The sequence below is a fragment of the Takifugu rubripes genome, chromosome 1 (assembly GCF_901000725.2).
Source record: "Takifugu rubripes chromosome 1, fTakRub1.2, whole genome shotgun sequence".
NCBI lineage: Eukaryota > Metazoa > Chordata > Actinopteri > Tetraodontiformes > Tetraodontidae > Takifugu > Takifugu rubripes.
The window spans coordinates 4,532,945-4,549,970 of NC_042285.1; the positions used below are offsets into that span (position 1 = coordinate 4,532,945).

The 17,026-nt window shown below is 45.0% G+C and overlaps 4 protein-coding genes across 9 annotated transcripts in view; 1 reads left to right on the top strand and 3 right to left on the bottom strand.

Annotated features, from left to right (window-relative positions):
• ppa1a (inorganic pyrophosphatase 1a) overlaps positions 1–2,447 on the bottom strand; it is a 2,807-nt gene extending 360 nt beyond the window's left edge. Inside the window, exons 1-9 of the mRNA XM_003961166.2 lie at positions 2,081–2,447; positions 1,923–1,987; positions 1,614–1,667; positions 1,112–1,231; positions 958–1,044; positions 749–875; positions 531–658; positions 308–393; positions 1–39 (exon numbers count right to left, since the gene is read on the bottom strand). The exon at positions 1–39 is cut by the window's left edge and continues 31 nt beyond it. Of these exons, the coding sequence (XP_003961215.2) occupies positions 1–39; positions 308–393; positions 531–658; positions 749–875; positions 958–1,044; positions 1,112–1,231; positions 1,614–1,667; positions 1,923–1,987; positions 2,081–2,141 (767 nt within the window). The 5' untranslated portion in view covers positions 2,142–2,447. The remainder of the gene's footprint in view (positions 40–307; positions 394–530; positions 659–748; positions 876–957; positions 1,045–1,111; positions 1,232–1,613; positions 1,668–1,922; positions 1,988–2,080) is intronic.
• Positions 2,448–2,820: 373 nt separating this feature from the next.
• On the bottom strand, positions 2,821–4,843 carry lrrc20 (leucine rich repeat containing 20). 3 transcript variants are annotated; one of them, XM_011619277.2, is made up of 5 exons: positions 4,657–4,843; positions 3,888–3,976; positions 3,561–3,710; positions 3,292–3,459; positions 2,821–3,205 (listed from the first exon to the last, which is right to left on the bottom strand). In XM_011619277.2, the coding sequence occupies exons 2-5, from the start codon at positions 3,955–3,957 to the stop codon at positions 3,072–3,074; spliced, it is 522 nt and encodes a 173-aa protein (XP_011617579.1). In that variant the 5' UTR covers positions 3,958–3,976; positions 4,657–4,843; the 3' UTR covers positions 2,821–3,071. The 3 variants fall into 3 exon arrangements, with proteins under 3 accessions (XP_011617579.1, XP_011617625.1, XP_003961284.1); XM_011619323.2 differs by lacking the exon at positions 4,657–4,843 and adding an exon at positions 4,272–4,556; XM_003961235.3 differs by lacking the exon at positions 4,657–4,843 and adding an exon at positions 4,258–4,555.
• A 242-nt stretch (positions 4,844–5,085) lies between these two features.
• On the bottom strand, positions 5,086–8,192 carry ndr2 (nodal-related 2). Its single transcript, XM_003961167.3, has 3 exons — positions 7,869–8,192; positions 5,775–6,553; positions 5,086–5,625 (listed from the first exon to the last, which is right to left on the bottom strand). Exons 1-3 carry the CDS (start codon positions 8,131–8,133, stop codon positions 5,473–5,475), a joined length of 1,197 nt encoding a protein of 398 aa, XP_003961216.2. The 5' UTR covers positions 8,134–8,192; the 3' UTR covers positions 5,086–5,472.
• Positions 8,193–9,091: 899 nt separating this feature from the next.
• The window catches only part of pald1a (phosphatase domain containing paladin 1a), a 33,653-nt gene continuing 25,718 nt past the window's right edge, over positions 9,092–17,026 (top strand). Inside the window, exons 1-2 of one of the 4 annotated variants that reach the window (XM_029841042.1) lie at positions 9,092–9,280; positions 12,117–12,162. Coding sequence is in view for 1 of the 4 variants with exons in the window: in XM_003961168.3 (XP_003961217.3) it covers positions 15,098–15,159 (62 nt within the window). In the remaining 3 variants the exon portion in view is untranslated. Of the gene's footprint in view, positions 9,281–11,832; positions 12,163–12,283; positions 14,263–14,337; positions 15,160–17,026 lie in introns of those variants that run through there. The other 3 variants (XM_011619510.2, XM_011619562.2, XM_003961168.3) reach the window with 3 other exon arrangements.

Sequence of the window (17,026 nt, forward strand, 5' to 3'; positions counted from 1 at the left end):
GAGCAGCAGAACGGACTGTCTGTGATGCTGGTGTTGGTGCTGGTTGAAAGGAGGAAGAAAAAGATCACTGAGGTTCACTTTTGACACTCCTGTCCTCAAAATAACGCAGAGAAAAACATTAAAGGGCTCGGAAAAGCTTTCAAAGGATGAAAGAAATTGAATTATTGAGCTGATCCACAGAACTTGTGCACTCAGGGCCTAATTATCATAATAGAAATAGCTCTACTACCTCCTTCCCACATTGACTGTGGCATAATGTGGCCCTCTGTTTCTATTCTAACTGCATTCTAATCTGCTTCAAACTCACCAGTTCAACTCGCCAGCATCTGTTTTCTTGGAGACCAGCGCCTTCCAAAACTCATGGGTGTCCTTGACCGTTTTAATGGCAAAGTCCTGCAAAAATAGGGTTTGATTCATAAGAAATGAAGTGTTTTTTCCCCCCAGTTTCCTTTAGGAGGGAAGCTGAAAATGGCGATTGTTGAGCAGAAGGTTGGAAAATATTCCTGATGTGCTCATTCCTTAAACGTTACCCTGTCTTTGAAATCTCCGTTGAAAGCAAACTGGTTTTCAGGTTTCCCGTCTGGGACTTTGTATCGTCTGAACCAATCAACAGTCGCCTCCAGGTACCCGGGTTTATTCCGCCGCACGTCGTCAATATCTGCATCACATTGGCAGGAAGGAAGAAAGAACCGTGAAAGTGCTACTAGCTTGTGCATCTGCTGATTTTGCTGTTGTGTCTCTTCCCTACCGTTATACTCGGCAGCATCTGGGTCGTCTGTATTGATCACAATGACCTTCCAGTCCGTTTCTCCCTCATCAATCAGAGCCAGTGTTCCCAGCACCTTCACTTTGATTACTTCCCCTCGAGAGCACACCTAAGAATTGAAGGTATTGTGTAAAAGGCTGCAGAGAAATGGGCTTATATGTCTTTTCCTCCCCTCCTCAGTGGTGTTCCACCTTATTTCCTATGTCACATATGTCAATTGGATCATTGTCCCCGCAGCATCCGGTGTCGCTGTCCTGGTGGCTGGGGTCTTCCCACGTCTGAGGGGGAGAAGCACCTTTAGAAGATGGAGGCGAGACTGGAGAATATTTTGGGGGCAGAACTTGCCTGTGGAATGGCTCCATAGTTCCAGATGTAGCCTTTGTGTGGAAACACATTTGCCACGTATCGAAGATTTCCCTTCTTTATGTCTTGCTTCAGCGGATTAAGAGGCTCTTTGGTAGCTATCTGACAGAAGAAACAACCTCAAAACAACTTGCTGACAATAAAATATGTCTTTTTTTTAAAAGGCAATTTAGACACCTGCAACCTGCATGTTGCAGACGAAGGCAGAGGAATGTATCTTAAACCAAAGGAAGTCGTTTAATTTGGGTTACACATCCATTTATATTCTCTGAGAGGGCAAATCTGTTCTGACTGCTGATATACTGAAATCGGCCGCTAGAGGGAGACAAATATGCTTTAGCCTCGAGAAAACTTTTATGTCTCCATCTTTACTACTCAGCTGTAGCTGAAACTAACACGTTAAATTAACACAGATAGGTTTTTTTTTTTTTTTTTTTTTTTTTTTTTTAAATATAATCAACAAAAGTGTGACTTGACAACATACTTCGATCTTTGCATTTGTCCACCTCGGAACCTCCACGACAGCATGAAAGATATTCTGCAACAGGATCATAAATACAAATTGGACTGAGATGCGAGTACTATCTTTACTCTAAGACGTATGCTTAATCACACATAGAATCAATTTTTTTTTTAAAAAACAGCAGACCAATGCTTTGTAGAGATTGATAACAGTTAAAAAATGACTAGAATCCTGGTAAGTAAAGAATCTGACCAGAGGACATGGTGCTGCAGAGAACAGGGGGTGTGAAATATGCACATAAACACAAAGAAACTGTTGGAATCGGCTCACCTCCTCTTCGCTGGCATAGATGGGAATGTCGTGAAAAGGTGAGATGTGTTTGCCCGCAGAGTCTTCTGTGGAAAGTCAGCAATCCACTTTTTCAGCACAATTATGAATTCAACAGTGAGGTGACACCCTCGTGGTGCTGGTGAAACTGGTGCTCTTACTGAAAAAGACCCTGTACTCTGCGGTGTTGGGCCTTCCCCTCTCCTCGGTGGTGAAGCTCATGTCTGCTTGTGTTGTCAGACTCCTGTGTTCTGACTGAGACTCCTGACAGTCTCAGTGACAGAAGGATCAGACATGCGCAGTGCCTACCCGGAGGCTTACACCTGACATCTCCCTGCAGGTGCCCCCCCACCCGTCTGAAGTGTTCCAGATGCCTCCCCCGCTTTTCCTTGACTAGCAAACACCAGCACACCGCTGGAGAAGACCGCTGTGTGAATTTTCGACTCTTGCGTGTGAAGCGATTTGTTTTTCCAGCTCTGGCCCTGCTGTAAGCTGTGGCTCTTTGCAGACCAAAACAGATGGAGCTGACTGGCGTTAACTGTAAACCAATTAACAGGGCAGGATTAGGAGGCTGGCCCATGCTGTGAGTGACTTGTTGAAGTGCCCTGTAACTATTTGAGGCTATGTTTAGAAGGATGAGACTATGTTTAGGATCAAGAACAGCAGAAGGTATATGTAGGGTGGAAACGTTGCATAAATGTGAGATTCCGGGGTCATTTAATAGAATGCTTAATAAAAATAACATTATGCTGCAGTAATTGTTTTAAATCAAGAGCAACGATGAAATAAAGCTAATTTGTTTCCTGATGTGTTGTCAAATTTAAGAATACATTAGGGCACTTTAGGGCATTCGCAATATTAACGTTTATAATAAACTTATTGTAGATATGAAAAGATTCACTTCACTGTTGTATAAGCTTTAATCTTAAAAAAGTTGCATGTTTCACAGTATTTAGCAAACATAAATAGGCAATTGCACATATCAATTCAGATAAAAATGTGCTTTAAAAAGAAGTTCAAGTTTATAGCACAGCGGCTGTTTCTGTTTCATTCTCAAATAATCAGGCACACAAAATCATCCTCAAAATCATCAATACATGAAGGCACATTGCATCCCATCTATGGCTGCATGTATCTAATATGTGATGAGTTTTATGACTGTGTGGTCAATATATCAAATTTATGAGGGGACTGGAGAGCAGACAGAGTATTTGAGTCCAAAGGATTTGATCTGACATTCAGCCACTTGAGCGCTGGCATCTCGGACAATTTATCCACAGGTATTTCTGTCAGGAAAAGACAAAACCATAAATAAAGCTTGAATTTTGTTCCACGTAAATGAAATGCTCTTGCTTTTGGCAGGGAATCTTACCAGTGATGCGGTTTCCTTCCAGGTTAATCCTCTCGAGTGTGGCTATTTCAGTAAGCTTATCAGGGAAAATGGAGAAAGTGTTATTGGCCAGACTGATTGAGGTCAAATGCTCCATATCTGCCACGACGTCTGGGAGTTTGGTGAGCACGTTACCCTGCAGGTCCAGCTCTGGAAGATAATTCCGGATTCGGTGTCAACAACTCACATCAAAGGCAGATAATGAAAGATTGCCAAGTTAATGAGGCGAATCAGTGTGTATTGTGCTGCACCTCTCAGATTAGTGAAGGTTGAAAAAAACTTGCTGGAAATAACCTTCATCTCATTGTCAGCCAGAGTGATAACACGAATGTCTTCGGAGACACTCCTCAGGACCTTGAAAACACCATCTGGGAAAGAAATGAGCTTGCAGTTTGACAAATCTGTGGAGAGGAAAAAGATAATTAGGAGATGGCAGTGGGTTATCTGACGCCACCTGCTGGTCGAATTAGATATCACACCAACAGTGTTGAATAAGGACTTCATTTATATGCTGAAACTACTATAAATAAAATGAAACACAATGGAAATTACAAGGTCCAAAAGAGAAGGATTCTTACCTAAATAATCTTTCCCTTCCTCTACAGTCGCATTAATCCTCCGGGCCACTTTTGCAACTGCTTCAGCCATTTTTCTTCTATTTCTGTTTCTATGGGAGATCAGCGAACATTTGGTGACGCTTCAAATTTGACAGCAAAATGAGAATAGGAACAATTACAGATTTTTTTTGGTGATAAATATTCCAAAGGTTAAAAGTCATTTCCACAACTATTTAACAGTTATTAATTTCTGTTCATGTTCACTTAAAAAGAAGTCGTTGAATCTGAATTCATATTAAAGCGCGGAGAAACGATTCAATTTTTTATTATACTTAAACACATGTTCAGCCTGGTGCATTTTATAATATTTTAGAATTGTGTCGTCACAAACCGTTGAGAACACACCGAATTATCCACTCTCCACACGTTATTGAACACAGCTTGTCAGCTGCTGGAGCTAGCTAACGTTAGCAGCAGCTGCTACAACATTTAGATTTCGTCAGTGTTTATTTTTAGACTCGAAAAAGGCTGCCTTCCCGGCTGTTCAAATCGTCACCCAAAACACCCTAAGAGGAATAATCCTTCTATTAACATTGAAGACGCGACCTAAAGCCTGCTTCTTGACATAATGCTAAGCTATTATCAAACAACCGGCTAAAGGCGATGGAAGTAACTCGAGACTGTCAGTGTTGCGCAATTAATTTGCAGACGATGTAGCGCAACTGATTTGTAAAAAGACCCAATAATAAAACGCTACAATTAAAACATTTAAAGACTTGTGCTGTCTTACCGTTCAGACCCGAACAACTATTCCCAGCTTGACTAATGCCTCTGGAAAATTCCTGGTTAGTCGGTGTATTTTAAAAGGATTTGAATACAATGAGCTGAATGGATTTAGAAGAATAGAACTTAGGTTACTATTGTTAAACTGCAACTTTACAGTATTTGCTGGACACTCCTCCTATGCTACCGTGTGGTAATTGTAAAGAGAATTTTGGCCATGAGTCACATTGGATGACTCAGTTCAAGAACCTTTTAGACATTGTGTGTTAATTTCTGTACGTCCGTACTTTTTTGTTGCAGCATATAATATGGCTCCACAGAAGAAATGGACCTAAATCAAATCCCAAAGTAAAAAACAATAAAAAGAATCTGATTAAGCTTTAAGATTCGACACGTACAAAAAAGCTTCATTTTTTGTGTCACTGTTTAAAAAAACTGGGATCCCACATAAAACAATAAGTGATCTAAAATTACAAGTACATCACATATGTAAATGTACATAAATACATTTTTAAAAATATTTACAATAAATATACATTAGTTACACAATTTGTGTAAATTAAAAACAGTGCTGGAATATTGCATTTCATGTTGACACTGATAAAAAACTGAAGGTGATGTTCGACTGTGTCTCCCGCACTCAGCTAAAATCTTCAGTGGAGTTTGTATTTCAGCACATTTTCCAATATTTCCTTAAGAAACCAAATCCCATCTCTGCAGATAAATCGGCTCCACTCTTACAGTGCACACTGACAAGTATCAAAGAGCTTTCCACCCCCCCTCAGGCTAAGTGTTTTCATTGGACTTCTGGGAGTTCGAGCCATTACTGGCAGCCGCATTCATCCACAATCATGTCTTCGTGGTGCCGCAGCAGCATTTCTCCGTTCTCGTAGTACAGCATGCTTAATGGGCTCATTTTGGTCGGGGCGCAGCAGGGAGATGTTACTCTTTCAGGGTGGTAATGCTTCAACAAACTCTAGAAAGCAGAACAGTGGGGATTTAGAACAAGAGTGGCCTCGAAAGCTCATTTTCATGGTTTGTTTAACAGAATTTCTTTGCACTTTCAGCTGTCAGTACAAGACATCAAAGTTAAATACAAAATTGGCTGTTTTCTTTGCAACTCACCTGCATGTAAGCATGATTTGTCGGCTTTAAATCTTCTCCCAGGGGACCGGGGCAGGAGCCTTCACAACGGTAGGCGTTATATTTCTTCGGAAAGATGATCCACGACCCCCAGCCGATTTTGTTGAAGTCCACGCGCAGGTCGACTCGGCGGCACAGGGTTTTATCGCCTCGTTTTTTGGGCGTCATCAAGCTTCTCACCGTCTGTTCCCTGTGCCCGCGTTTGCTCCTGCGCCTCCTGGGCCAGCGGGCCTGTCGGACTTCAGCGGCGGACAAAAACTTGGATTGTTCGGCTGTGTGGAGCAGAGTCGCCTTCGCCTTTGACTTCTCGTCAGAGCCGGTGTGTGAGAAGATGACCAGCAAGGCCCGCTCGCTCACGTCCTGCTCTCGTGCCCCCATCATGTAGACAGACGTGTCGAGCAACAGCCCCCTCTTTGTCTTTGCCTCTTTCATCCTCCCTGGCAGCCTCTTGAGTTGTATCGCCGCCGCCGCTGCCGTCCTGCGCCTGAGCCAGCTCAGCAGCGGCGCCGTCACGTTGAAGACCTTCCAGCTGTGCGATGAGGTGACCAAAGACGATTCGGCGAGCAGCCCCACCAGCTGCTGTTCTTGGCAGCCCCTGTGCGCGGGACACATGTGGCTGTTCTGGTGGAGGACCTCAACGGTGATGTTGGCGGCGCTGTGGGGAAGCCGGATTCTCAGCTCTGCTGCCTGGATCTGCTTGTCAGCTAGCAGAGCGTGGAGGTCAAAGGTCGCAATCCAGCGTCCCTGTCTGTGTGTCAAACCTAATGGAGCAAATGAATACGCTGAACAGGCTGCACAGTTTACGTCAGATGTAATCAGCAGGTGTGCTAAAATCTGGATAAATGTGAGACATGTGGCCGACTTTGGCAGCCAAAACGACAGAAAGACACATTTTTGGATACGATTGACCAGCGAGTTGTAACTGTTAATTACTGCCAACATGCTGAATATGTTGTAATCAAAATAAATGTAACTCATATTTAAACTAGAATATTAGCAAATATGGAAGCCATAAAGGAAAAGGCAACGAGCTTTTTGCCAAAATTGTTGTCTTGCTTGGACAGTGTGGACGTTGAGCAAATTTAAGCAGCATGTACACAAAATGAAGCCATTAATTTAACACATGGACCTCTAAATTATAATGATTATGGTGCTTGCTGCATATCAACGAGGTTAATCAATAAGGTGCTTCGCTTTTATTAGCATTTCCAAACCATTACTTTTTGTCTTGCTCGTTTGAGTAATGAGTGCTGGACGTCATTCCACCTCCTGATCAATGCGTGTATTGATGGAGATCTTATGGCTCGTTAAAAAAAAGAATCCAGTCAATGTTTGAAGACGAGCTGCGCCCTCGCAGGTCTCTAATGGAGGACCTCATTGTTATTCAACGAACAGGTGTGGCTGGAATTAATCTGCGGGATTAAAGCATGCACGGTGTTTCATTTGCGCATTGGCCTGCACTCAGCCGGACTGTTGATCAAGAACAGCAGCAGCGGCCCCGGAGGAGCGCGTCATTAATCCACTCAACGCAAACACGGAGCCGAAACCCGTCATTTAACACATCCCTGCCTCTCCCGGCTTCTGCATATCCTCAGTCAAACAAATAGGTAATAACTCTGACACCTAGCAGCGATGTGGAATTGGAGCGCAGCAGCGGGGAGGGCTGCGCTCTCGTTGGCTGCTGGTGCCATTAAATCCCCAGCTCTAATCTAATCAAGCCAAGTGTGAAAAAAGAACTGAGGGAAGTTGTTGATTTGACTTAACAAGAGATTTGTATAGGGGGACGTCTGGCGAGATGTCCAATCAACATCACCTATTTAAGGGGAAAAAAGGAGGTTTGCTTTGAGAATTAGACAGAGAATTTCACAGGCTGATCCCTTCATGGCGACCTCCCCCCAGAGATTTGGGATGTGGTGCGAGATGTGGATTGGGACCCTCTGTGGTCGTCTGGGACCGCAGCAGCTTTGACAAGGCGTCACTTGTCCCATACAGGACCCTGTGCGCAGTAAACCTCTAGAATACGCGCGTAATTTTTTTCTTGTAAAAATCAGGATATACTATGGAATAAAATCTTACTTTTAGCCATCACGCTCTGCACGGTGTCCGCGTGTTGCGCGGCTCTCCGCTCCAAAGTATCCAAAGGCCTGGAAAAGTTCGATCGGAAGTTCCTGTAGAGGTGCATCATGTAGGTCGGCAGGTGATACGCGGTGGGTCGCTCCGGCGCAGAAGGACGCAGCACAGGACCGGTGTAAACTCCATCGTTGCTCCTCTGACTCCCATGAGCCAGCAGCAGGAGAGCAGATGCGTTCAGGGCCAACGCCAGCAGTTCCAATGAGCGCATATTGTTTTTGGGGTCGCTTAATGACAGGTTCCTCTTGGGATAGGGGGCGTCTTATATACTCTCACCCACCCCCTTTCATGTTTAACAAGTAGTCGAGAACATTAAAGGAAGTTGACATTCGTCCTCAAGTCGTGTTACCTGACAGCTCATCATCCATTCAGGTGGTAATGAGGCGCCTGCGTGCGTGTTTACAAGGAGAGCGCCTCTTTGTTTGCGCCATGTTCTTCGGGCTTCTGCGGCCTCGATCCCCATTTTGGGATTAATTGTTACAGCTATTTACCTTACACTAATTGTTAGGCTTTTCCTATAGTACAGTCCACTGAATACCATTAAAACTGGATAGCGGGACAGAAATCCTCCGAGCTGAGTTGCATTACTCTATTTTTCTAATTTGTAGTAATTAAATCCACTTATTTCGACACTTCAAAGATCCCCTTAATACTTGCTCTGTTACAGGTTTTTAAAACATGGATTTATCGTCATGTATTCAAATTATTTATCCAATTAACCGTCCCTGCCTTATTGATTTATTTCAGTGGTGTTTGCAACTTATATATCGGTGTGCTAACTTTTCACAAGCATAATACATTCAATAAAACTGAGCTAAATAGGGGAACATAGTTCAGACAAGTTGAACGGGAAACATCAACCTGATCTGTATCACATTAGAACTTCCTGTTATATAGTTAGATTAGCAAATCTCTGTTAAAGATCATATTATCACATTCTCCCCCCACTGTGGTCACAGTTAATAAAGGTGTAAAATAGGCCGAATGTAAGCATTTTAATTGTGAACGTCAAATATGTGCGTGGCAATATTGCAACTCTCGCCACAATGTCACACAAACCGTGTTTTATAGCATTTTAATAAACTTTGAATGTATATGATGTGATACTGGTGGAAAACGCGGATGTGCGCATGCGCGGCTCTATTCGCTCGGCGAAAACCTTTTCCTCGTAAATTTCCCCAGCGAGGTCAGCAAGTAGGGGGGGAAAAAAAGTCAATGGATGCTTTTCTCTCAGAGGCATAAAAAGAAAGCGGTGCACATCCTCCATCCTCTATCCACCACCCACCGCGGCGGACACCCAGACCCGCAGAAAACCACTTTTCCCGAGAGTCGAACGCTGTTTTTTGTGCGCTGAAATGGTGAGTAGCTCCCAAAGTTCACTTAAGACCCTGTTACGCGAACAGCCGCGGCTCGAACGCCCAGTTCGCGACTGGTTTTCCGTCGGAGGACTTATTAAGTATGCATAACAAGTGTGCGCATTTGATCAGGGAAGCATTTGACTTTTTCATGGCGTTCCTGGTGTTTACGCGCTTGATGGGCGCATACATGTGCTTGGCACCCCCCACCTCCCAGGGCTTCCCGGGACTGCAGCGGATTGTGCAGCTCCTATAAACAGCTATTGATTTATTTTAGGCGCAAACACTGATGGGCAGATATTGACTCACTGGGTGGAGGATGTTAGGCAAACATATTACTTTCATACAAAAATGCGCTTTTAGTCTCATGGTACATCAACTATAGCTCTCTATGGTCCACGGATGTGGAGCCATTTGTGGCTTTTAAAATGAGAATAGTTGTACCACACTGTGGCATCTGAATATGTTTTCATTTTGGTGGACAAGTTGATAGATCCCAGTGGTGTGACTTAAAGTCACGTTTTTAAGATTTTTCAAAAGAATCCTTTTGCCATAATATTGGCCATTTACACCTGGCTTATTGTTATCAAACTGGATGATAAATGATCCTTTTTGCAGACTTAATGAGGCTAATTATACCGGCTGAACGTTCCTATTTAGTTCATGTTATTCTTATCTGATGTCAGGGTATTTTCTCGATGTAATTTCAGCGTAGTGGTTATGAAATCATCTTTCGTATATGTTCCTTTATTTGTAACATAGGAGGCTTGTAATGTGTGATGGGGTGGAAATATATGAATCTAGCTTAGAATCATTAAATCAACTGTTGTAATATTAATGTCCATCCTCCGCTGAGGTGTCATTTTGGGAAATTGTACCAGGCAGCAACACAAAGCCCCCAAAACGTTGATGTCTTTCTCTCGTGGCCTTTGTTTGAGTTCACCCTGTGCACCCTTGGGGGGGGGGGGGGGGGGGGGGGGTTAGGCTCCCTTCCACATATCACTTTACTCTGACATCCCTGGGGGAGGACAGAAACTGGCCCTTTACAAAGGAGGAGCAGCTAAAGCTGCGAACATCACAATTAATCAAGATTTGAATGAAACGACCTGATGAATGGACACTGGATCATAAATGATTAATCCTGGTTTTATCCCGATAAGAATGGAGCAAAAATGTTAATGTTTGCAGGTGATTCAGGGTTTTTTTTTCCAGGCAATTTAGTTCATACCAAGATTATGAGCTGATCATATACCAACAGCTCAGACTTTAATGCAGTGCCTTATTTAGCCACAAGGTGTCACATTTCAGCATTAAATTGTTAAACTGCCTGTAATAAATATAATTGCAATCTCAGTTTGTTTTTAACTTCAATGTTGTTGAGAAGATTTGAAATATGGTGTCACTCCAGCCATAGAAGCTGCACTTGGACATCGTTTGTGCACCATCTTGTCCTTTCCTGTTGCCAAAGGCTCCCTCCTATATTGGCCTTTTGACATAAGACATGTGCCAGATCTCAGAGAGGGTTTAGACAAGAGATGTGATGTGAGCCACATGTTCCGTTTTTCTTTTTTCCATTGGGGATGTTTGCACAGAGGAAGTTTTGCTTCGTCTGTCACGGAACATCCTCTTTTTCTCTGCACAAATGCCACCTATTTTGAATAAATGTCCTGAAACGGGCCAGTCAGGGTGATAGAATCTGTCATAATTATTTAATTTGAACTCCGTTTCATCGACCCTGCCGGATTGCACGCCTTTGCGATCTGTCCCTCTCTCTTGGTTGATTCATTCATCCCCTGAAGCTGTCTTTGCTGCGGTGGGGTAGTTGTCTCACACCCAGTGTGTCGCAATAATCTTGATGTGCGCTGCAGCAGGCAGGAAGGAACAGGTGTGGCACCAGTGCATCAGGCTCCCATGCCTCAAAAACCCCTTCATAATTGTGCTCAGCTCAATTCCCACGTTAGCCTGTGACAGCCAGATGCGTTTGTGAGAAATTGCGTCACCCGCAGCCACCTGGTAGATTGATTTGATGCCTCTTTTGAACTACCCGTTGCTTTCTGGCTTTGTTCTTTCTTTGCTCTGTTCTTTACACAACCCGCAAGATGAAACAAGATACTCAGGGAACAACGAGTTAGTACGAACTCCACAAGAGGGAGAGCACACGGCTCTTTGCTGCAGAACCCCAAGCTTAAATCTAAGTATTTGCCCAGCTGTAAGCCTGTTTGCTTTCAACGTGGCACGCGTTAACTGCTAATGAATGGAGTAATTACAGCATCGTGATGCATGAGGTTTACGTGACGTGTGCAGGTCTACCTGACATCATGTGGGTGAAGGTTAATGGCTGCAGGAGGTTCAGGGAGTGAGGGATGAATTTATGTGTTTGAAGTGGTTAAAGGTCTGCCATGTGTGGGAGGCGCAGCGCTGCCAGGAGGCTCTGGTAGCGAGTGGATACTGTAGTAAACGATGAGTAAGCTGCTCTGGGTCCGCCTCCACATCCTCTTTACACATCCACACAAGCGCAAATCACTGCATGTGCGGACACCCTCGCGTCCGTTGTGTGTGGGGGGGGGGAGGGACGCCGAGCGGGGAAAATAAGAGACGCCAGCACGCCTTCTCCTCCAGCCGGGCGCCTGTCTGGGGATCTGTCCTCGTGCGTTCACTAGCACAGACGCCCGAACGATGCGAGACCGTCACCTGCAGTAGCGCGATCAGCCGTCTGAGACAGATCAGAGAAAGAGAGAGAGGGAGCGAGAGAGAGAGAGAGAGGCTGTCTCTCTGACATTGCACAAACGCTGATGAATCTAACGCAGACTTTTCTGTTCTTCCTCATTATTTTCCTCAGATCCTCCAACGCCTCGTGGATGGTGGACTGATCAGCTGAATGTCAGGTATAGTTGTTACACTCTATGTTTTCTGTCCGTCATGGAGGATGATGGAAATGCGGGAGGGTCGGATTTGATCATTAATTAATTGCATAAATTGGCACTTTGTGCTTCTGCTGTGAACGTTTTCTGATTTAACAAACTACCAGCATATCGGCTCCTCCCGCGGATTTCATCCGCCTTGGCGCGCTCTCCTCACCTCAAGTGTTTATCAGCTCTTCCATTAATGGAGGACCGGTGCCAGTTTGACAGGATTCTGGCTTCCCCCATCAGTTTAGAAAACGCAGCTGTTGGGATGTTTCTGCGCACGCAGACACGCGCGCACATGCACACAAGTTTAAAGTTTAAGTAAGCAAGCATGGAGAGGGAAAAGAAACAGGCGTAGGCTGCAGGAGATGTCCTCATAAGGGTTTGTCAAATTGAAATGATGTTCGTTGGCTGAGGGAGGGGACACACACACACACACACACACACGTGCACACACACGCGCGTGCATGCTGCGGTCAGATGCTGCGGTATTAAAGGAGAGAGCCACCGCGCTGCAACCTTGAAGTCACAGGGGGATAAAATTGCCAGCTTGAAGTGGAATAAATTACAGGCGGAGGTTATAAATAGATTTACACACCCTGTTTTAACAGTTGGACCTGCGATGGAAGGGGAAATAGAAGTGTTGACCACTCTTCTCTGGATTTGTGGCATGTTCTCTGGGGTGGCTTTTTTTTTTGTCTCGCCACTCAATCTCCCTCTCTTTTTCATCCGGTCGGCTTGCGCCTTCCGTTTAACCCAGAAGTCAGTTTGTTTGATCAGATTTGGTAATTGCGTCCCTGAACAAAGCAACGTGTGGCTTCCTCCCTGCTACAGGCTCTCACTGGTGATTTATTCCAAATGAAAACAAACAAGCGAGCTGCACGGTGACAGCAGCCCGCAACGAAGTCTGTGAAGCAGTTGAGGAAAGGCCGAACCGATCTTCGGTGAGCTCATTTCCGCGGGGCAGCGATATTTTAGTGCAGGAACTTGCAATGTCCTGTGGAATCGCGCTTGTATGCAACCCTCAAAGTGCCTGCTGAAATATGCGTACAGCTGCAGGGAGGAAGTTTCGGAGAGAACAGCTAAGCATTTCCTGTCAAGGTGCGCTTGCACTTCCTCTGTTAAATGGTGTAGTATCCTGTAACTGAGAGACTGAGGTTCTGTGTTGATTGCTTGGAGAGGTGGATTACTTGTTTTTAAGTACATTTTGTCATGAAAGAATTTGAGGGGCACTTAAGACTGAAGGTATCTGCATGCAGCCGACATGCTTTCATGGTTAAGACTGGCGGAGTGAATTAGTGGCCCCCCCTTGGAGATTGGGAATGCCAAGGGTCCACGGTGAAAAACAAGCAACGTTGCCAAGCCGGTGTTTTTTTTTTTTCGTCTTGTGATGCTCAATCCCGACAACCCCTTTCCATGTTGACGTTAAGTTACGTGGCCGGACCTTTCTCCAAAGGTTTTCAAAGCGATCCCCAGCTCTGCCGAGCCCCTGCACCTCCAGTGAATGAAGAGTGCCTTGCATCCTTCCTCGGGGCCACCAACAGATGCATCCTGCAGCTGCACGCTCCTTCCTGTCTGCACTCTGAGCCTTTTGTCAGCAGAAGGTTGCTACGGCGATGCGGGGACGCCGGATGAATTTAAATGGGGGCCGCTCTGAATGGAGCAGTGCTGGTATGTTGGCAGGCGGCTCCGATTTCCACGGCCTTTGATTCCCCACGGCGCAGCGACCAGCTGCTCTTGACTTGACTGACAGTGTGACAGAGAAACAAACAGGTGAACTGGAGCTGCCCTCTTTTTGGTTCATGTCGTGCAAGTTTAGCTTGTTTCATTGAAGCACATGAGCGGTTCGACGCTCCTCCGGCCCGACATGCAGCGTAAACAGCCCCTCTGATGAGTTGCCTTGATTGGATCTCCAGGAGGATGTTTACGGCTCAGGGCTATTTCTACTCAGGCCTCCGCCCCGACCGCCCGCCCTCTAAACCAGGCCCGTCCGAGCCGAAAATCAAAAGCCGAGCTCATATTTAGTGTTGTCGGGCACGTTTGCATCATGGTTTCGCAGCAGAGGTGACAGTCTGAAAGGTAAGGAGAGTTTTGGAGCGCTTGTGGTCGTTCTGTAGCAGCGTTAGCATCGTGCTTCCTTTGGAGGCTTCTGCAGGAAATCGCATTTAGCCTCATTTTCACATGTACCCTACGCTGGTAATACATTACGATATAATGAAATGATGAATATATAATCAGTGTTTTGTGGCCTTCGATTGAGCCACATGGGAACGTGCATATTATCTTGCATGACTGTGGGCGGCTAAAGGAAAGCTACTCATTAAATGTCCTTAAAATGACAGATGGAATTGGGTTTGTTATGTAAGTCTGACCTTACCCCGAGGAATGCTGGGACTGTTTTAGGAAGCCGACCCTCTTGTCCATCACAGCTCTATTTTGCAGAGAATCCACTCATTCATTTAGCGTTTGCAGGGAAGCGGCAAAGCGAAAGGTCTGACTTTGCTGGACGGTATCTGAACATTTACTCATTTCGGTCATTGTTTTCCTGCCCCATCCTTTGATGTCGTACAGTCAACGCTCGTCTTTGTGCAGCCTGTCCCTCTGAGACGGAGCTAAACTTTGTCCATCTGGCTGCCAGATGTGCCATTACTTACCGGATCCTATTTAACCAGACATCAGTTTTTTTTGTATGAGTCCCAAAATCATATAGGAGATATGACGAGGGGGAGGAGAGCGTATCCCGAAAGCTCAGTCCTGCACTCCTGGCCAATACCAGGGAGCCGGGCATTTCAGCTTCCGCAAGGGGAGTTCCCCTGCAGACATAGGGGTGGGCACGGGAATCCAAAAGGAGCTCCAAAAGAGGACAGTTTTCTTTTTTGCGTGCGATGCCAAGTTCTCACACTCCTTCAGGATCATGTCGGAAAACAAACAGCAGAGAAAAGGCTCTCGGAGCTCGGACCGAGCCTCATCCCACACGTAAGATGTCAGCTTTCTTTAGCGGATTCCTCTGCCGCGGCGGGCTTTTGTTGTCTTTCCTGTGGTACAGAATTCACAAAATGATGGCAGCGGTCTTGCTTTTGATGTGTGGTACTGCCAGAAATAGAATAGGGTAGCAGCAGCTTCCTTTTAGGGAACTTGGGTGGATATTCTGCCACTTTCCAATCTTCAGCGACTTGATAACATTTTTGTCACAGCTTTTAAAGTTTTCATTTCAAACCGCTCATTGACTTTTGAAGATAGAGAATGTTGGATTCTCTTAAGAATTACTCCCCACTGAATCAAACGGTTGCTGAGTATGAGGTTGACATGCCCACTCAGCCCCAGACTCATTAAAGTGCAGAGCAGCACAAAGCCCCCTCATCAAGGGTGCTCTCTGAGCCGGAGATCTCACAGACGTGCGTGGAGATCAAACCAGATGACCCTGCTCTCCCTCAGCTCTCCCTCCTCAAACACAGTTGGTTAAGGTGGAATTGATCTTTACCTTTGTGGTGCCCTGGCTCTAAAGTCATATGATTTAAAATATAAATATCGTCATACTGGCGCGGCTTTACCAACGCTATCATTTAGCAGTTTTTTTAAAAAAAAACTTGATGTTAATGATGTAATTATAAGTGCTGACTTGACCTCAGCAGCTGGAACTCTGCATTTTTCCCTCCCCTAAGAGACTCTGAAGCGTTCCTGTTGAACGGACAATATTTATGGTATAATTTATCGCAAAGCCCTAGCTGGCTGTTTGTCAGATATGAAAACATGTTTTGGCCATGGGAATTTTCCCGTATCCCATAAATTGCTCGATGACATTCATGCGCGAAAGGGAAACAATAGTTTGAGGAAAATTTGCTAATTTGATGCGAAGACTGAGGCATTTATATTTACATATCCTGTTAGTACCCTGGGTGTGAGGTTGCCACAGCGTCTGTTAGCCTAGCCTAGCGTGGATAGTGTGAAAGCTTGGTTCTTCAAAACCAAAGTGTTTCTACTAACACATTGTAGGCTCAGTAATTAAAACGTCTATCTGGCCTGTTTAATCAGTGGTAAAATCAGACATTATGCTGACTCGAGCTAAAGTCAAGTTTCCTGCGCCAACACGTTTGAATTTGACCGTTTTACCTACTAATTGTATTGAAAAGCATTTGCAGACAGCCTGCAGAGAGGGAGCATAGATATATAAAATCATTTTAAAAAATGTATTATTATACTCTTTACATGGTGGTGAACTGGGTGTAGATAATCCCAGTTTGAGTGACTTGATTAAAGATTACTTCTCCTGTCACTGCTAACCTGTATTGCAACTAGATAAAATCAATATAGCTATTAATGAAGGCTATATCAGCCTCTGGGAGATACCTGGTGGGCTGTGAAAGACCCCCCCTCCCCTTCCTGTCTCCCCTGAAGTCTCTCGTTGCTCTGTGGTCGTCTCCTGACCCAGGCTGGTAATCCTCTGTGATTCCTAATGGGAAATGAGATGCGCAGTTGGCTTTGTAGGAATTATCTCCCAGGTTTTCCTGCCGTTCTTGCTTATTTTCCCATTCTTTTCCACGCTTCTGCCACACGCCGGCCACGTCCCTCTATCTTAGCCACACCATCACCGCTTTCCATCGGTCGAGAGCTCCGTGCAACATAACTGTGTCTCATAAGCCAACAAAAAGCTCATTCCAGACAGGGAGAGTGGGCAGCGGCAGTCAGAAGTTCCCCGTTTCATTATAATAAAAATCTCCCAGCTTGGATTTTGCCTGATATATTTTAGATTCCGGATTTTAACCCCTCGCCGTAGACCTGTGAGCGCGTCAGCGTCCGTGCTGCTTTGTTGTCTTCTCTTGTCTCCTGGTACTTTTCAAAACCA

Coding starts and splice junctions, on each gene's coding strand:
- ndr2 (XM_003961167.3), bottom strand. CDS start 8,133: ATGCGCTCATTGGAACTGCTGGCGTTGGCCCTGAACGCATCTGCTCTC. Junction 6,554..7,868: donor GCAGAGCGTGATGGCTAAAA/GTAAGATTTTAT, acceptor TTGCTCCATTAG/GTTTGACACACAGACAGGGA. Junction 5,626..5,774: donor CAAATCATGCTTACATGCAG/GTGAGTTGCAAA, acceptor TCTGCTTTCTAG/AGTTTGTTGAAGCATTACCA.
- lrrc20 (XM_011619277.2), bottom strand. CDS start 3,957: ATGGCTGAAGCAGTTGCAAAAGTGGCCCGGAGGATTAATGCGACTGTA. Junction 3,460..3,560: donor AACCTTCACTAATCTGAGAG/GTGCAGCACAAT, acceptor ATTATCTTCCAG/AGCTGGACCTGCAGGGTAAC. Junction 3,206..3,291: donor GGAAGGAAACCGCATCACTG/GTAAGATTCCCT, acceptor TTTTCCTGACAG/AAATACCTGTGGATAAATTG.